This window comes from Myotis davidii, unplaced genomic scaffold (assembly GCF_000327345.1).
Source record: "Myotis davidii unplaced genomic scaffold, ASM32734v1 scaffold520, whole genome shotgun sequence".
Classification (NCBI taxonomy): domain Eukaryota; kingdom Metazoa; phylum Chordata; class Mammalia; order Chiroptera; family Vespertilionidae; genus Myotis; species Myotis davidii.
In genome coordinates, this window is record NW_006292908.1 from 2901712 (window position 1) to 2904277 (window position 2566).

Consider the following 2566-nt stretch of genomic DNA (forward strand, 5'->3'; position numbering starts at 1 on the left):
TTTAAAAAAATTAACTTAATAAATGGTACATAGTACTTCAAAGATATCTACATTTCTAACAGGTGAGTTGGCAGTAGAATTTCTTATTTGGTTAATTTTAAAAAAATATATATTTTTATTCATATCAGAGAGGAAGGGAGAGGGAGAAATACAAACATTAATGATGAGTGAGAATCATTGACCTGCTGCCTCTTGCACGCCCCCTACTGGGGATTGAGCTGGCAACCTGGGCATGTGCCCTGACTGGGAATCAAACCATGACCTCCTGGTTAATAGGTTGATGCTCAACCACTGAGCAACACCAGCCGGGCTTGGCTGTTTCTTAATGGGCTAAATTTCTTGAAATATTCCATATTTCATAGAAAAAGTTATTTGCTATGGCATAGCAATGATTTGGCCAGTCTATTTTTTATATGCAGGCATATACAGTATATCTTTCCCCTCATTTTATGGGAAATGAACTAATGCTAAGATATATTTTTATTGAAAAGCAATATAAAATAGTTTTAGAAATAAGAAGGTAATGTTTTACATTATTTCTCCTATTATGAGTTTTTTATATTTTGTGTCAGAATTTACTTCCCATAACTATTTTTGCTTTAGAACATTTTATACTGGATTGTGACATTATTAAATATCGATTAGTGTTTCATTTAGACGAGCTTAATAAACTGCTAATCTGAGAACAATGGTCTTCCCCTTGTTTTTTAGACCTTTTTTCTGAACATGCTTATTTATGTACATCGTGGAAATCTGATCCTGTTCTTCTCTTCCAATCAGCCAACAGTTCTTTTTGTACCTCTTCTGGAAGTTCATAGAAAACTTGAGGATCAACATCAGAAGGAAAAGTAATTTTCTCAGCAGTAGAATCTTGCTCTCTATTTTCTGCAAGTCCTTCATGATGAGACTCTGCAGCTGTCGGTTGCTTATGGCTATCTGTAGTGCGGTTTTGGGAGAAAAGTTGCTCACTCTGCAAGTTTGGAAATGAATGAAAAACAGATACAGTGGGGTTTGTATTTGGAAAGTGGAATCCTTGAGACTTTTTAGGTCCTTGACTCATTCGTTCATCCTTTGAGCTACTGTTTAAATCATGTGAATAATCCTTTTGGCTGGACAGGTAAGAGGAACTGTTATTTAAGCCTGAGGTTCCTGGTTCACAGGGAGACAATGAGGATATCTGTTTGCTATTAGATAAATTACCTCTAGGATTTAAGGGACTATCTTGCATTTGTTTTGTAGAAAAGAAAGATAATATTCCTCTAGAGGCCGGTAATGGAGAACTCAAACTTCCTTTCCCTTGAACTTTTTCTCTAGATTTTCCAGACAGGATTTCTTCTTGAATATCTACTGGAAGCTGTTTAAAGACTTCTTGGTCAACACCCTCAGGAAGTGAGCAGAGTGGGAAATCATCACTGCTTTGATCTTTAGAAAAACTTAGTGGAGACTCCCCAGTTCTTGGACTTTCAATTCTTCCAGTTGGTAGAAAATCCCAATTTGTTTTTTTGTCTTTCGAAAAATCCTCCATTTGAGTATCTTTCATTTTCTAGAACACAAGGATAGCACAATAATTTAGGTATCTCTTTAAAATATTCATGCTGCTTACGTGTGAATATACCTTATTATCTGACCAACGTGTTTCTATCCTACTCAATAACTTCAAGTGTTTGGGTCAGCTCCCAACAACTAGAGATGACTAATCCACCGCAATTAGTCACACTATTGTGTGCATCTTTACTCACTATTCCAGGAAGAGGTTTACTTCATAGATAGCACTGAGCCATAAGGTAGGCATGCATTTATAGACCTGGAAGGGATCTTAACAACCGTAAATTCAAACTTCCAGGTTTGTGAATAAAAGAATGATGGCCTAAAAAAGTAAGTGATTCTTCAAGGGATAGCTAAATATTTAAGTATAGCCAAAACCGGTTGGGCTCAGTGGATAGAGCGTCGGCCTGCGGACTAAAAGGTCCCAGGTTCGATTCCGGTCGAGGGCATGTACCTGGGTTGCGGGCACATCCCCAGTAGTGGATGTGCAGGAGGCAGCTGATCGATGTTTCTCTCTCATCAACGTTTCTGGCTCTCTATCTCTCTCCCTTCCTCTCTATAAAAGTTCAATAAAATATATTTTAAAAAAATAAATAAATATTTAAGTATATATGTATGAATGTATATTTATAAACATTTATATGCATGCATAGAGCATCCCTATTCTAAACTGTAACATTTAATGGAAAGGAAAAATATATACTTCCATGGTGAAAATCGAACATCACTATTAAGATACTAGAGGCCGGTGCACAAAAATTTGTGCACTCAGGGGGGTCCCTCAGCCTGGCCTGTGCCCTCTCGCAGTCTGGGACCCCTCAGGGGATGTCCACCTGCTGGCTTAGGCCCGCTTCCTGGGGGATTGGGCCTAAGCTGGCAGTCAGACATCCCTCTGGCCTGGGAGCCCTTGGTGGATGTCCTTGCCAGTGGGGAGCAGGCCTAAGCTGCAGTCAGACATCCTTAGCACTGCTGAGGAGGTGGGAGAGGCTCCTGCCACCACCACTGTGCTGGCAGCCATCCG

The 2566-nt window shown here is 39.3% G+C and overlaps 1 protein-coding gene across 2 annotated transcripts in view; it reads right to left on the bottom strand.

Annotated features, from left to right (window-relative positions):
• Window positions 1–471: 471 nt before the first annotated feature.
• The window catches only part of POLI (polymerase (DNA directed) iota), a 17187-nt gene continuing 15092 nt past the window's right edge, over window positions 472–2566 (bottom strand). For both annotated transcript variants that reach the window (XM_006766389.2, XM_006766388.2), the window contains exon 9: window positions 472–1543. In XM_006766389.2, the coding sequence (XP_006766452.1) occupies window positions 731–1543 (813 nt within the window). In that variant the 3' untranslated portion in view covers window positions 472–730. The remainder of the gene's footprint in view (window positions 1544–2566) is intronic.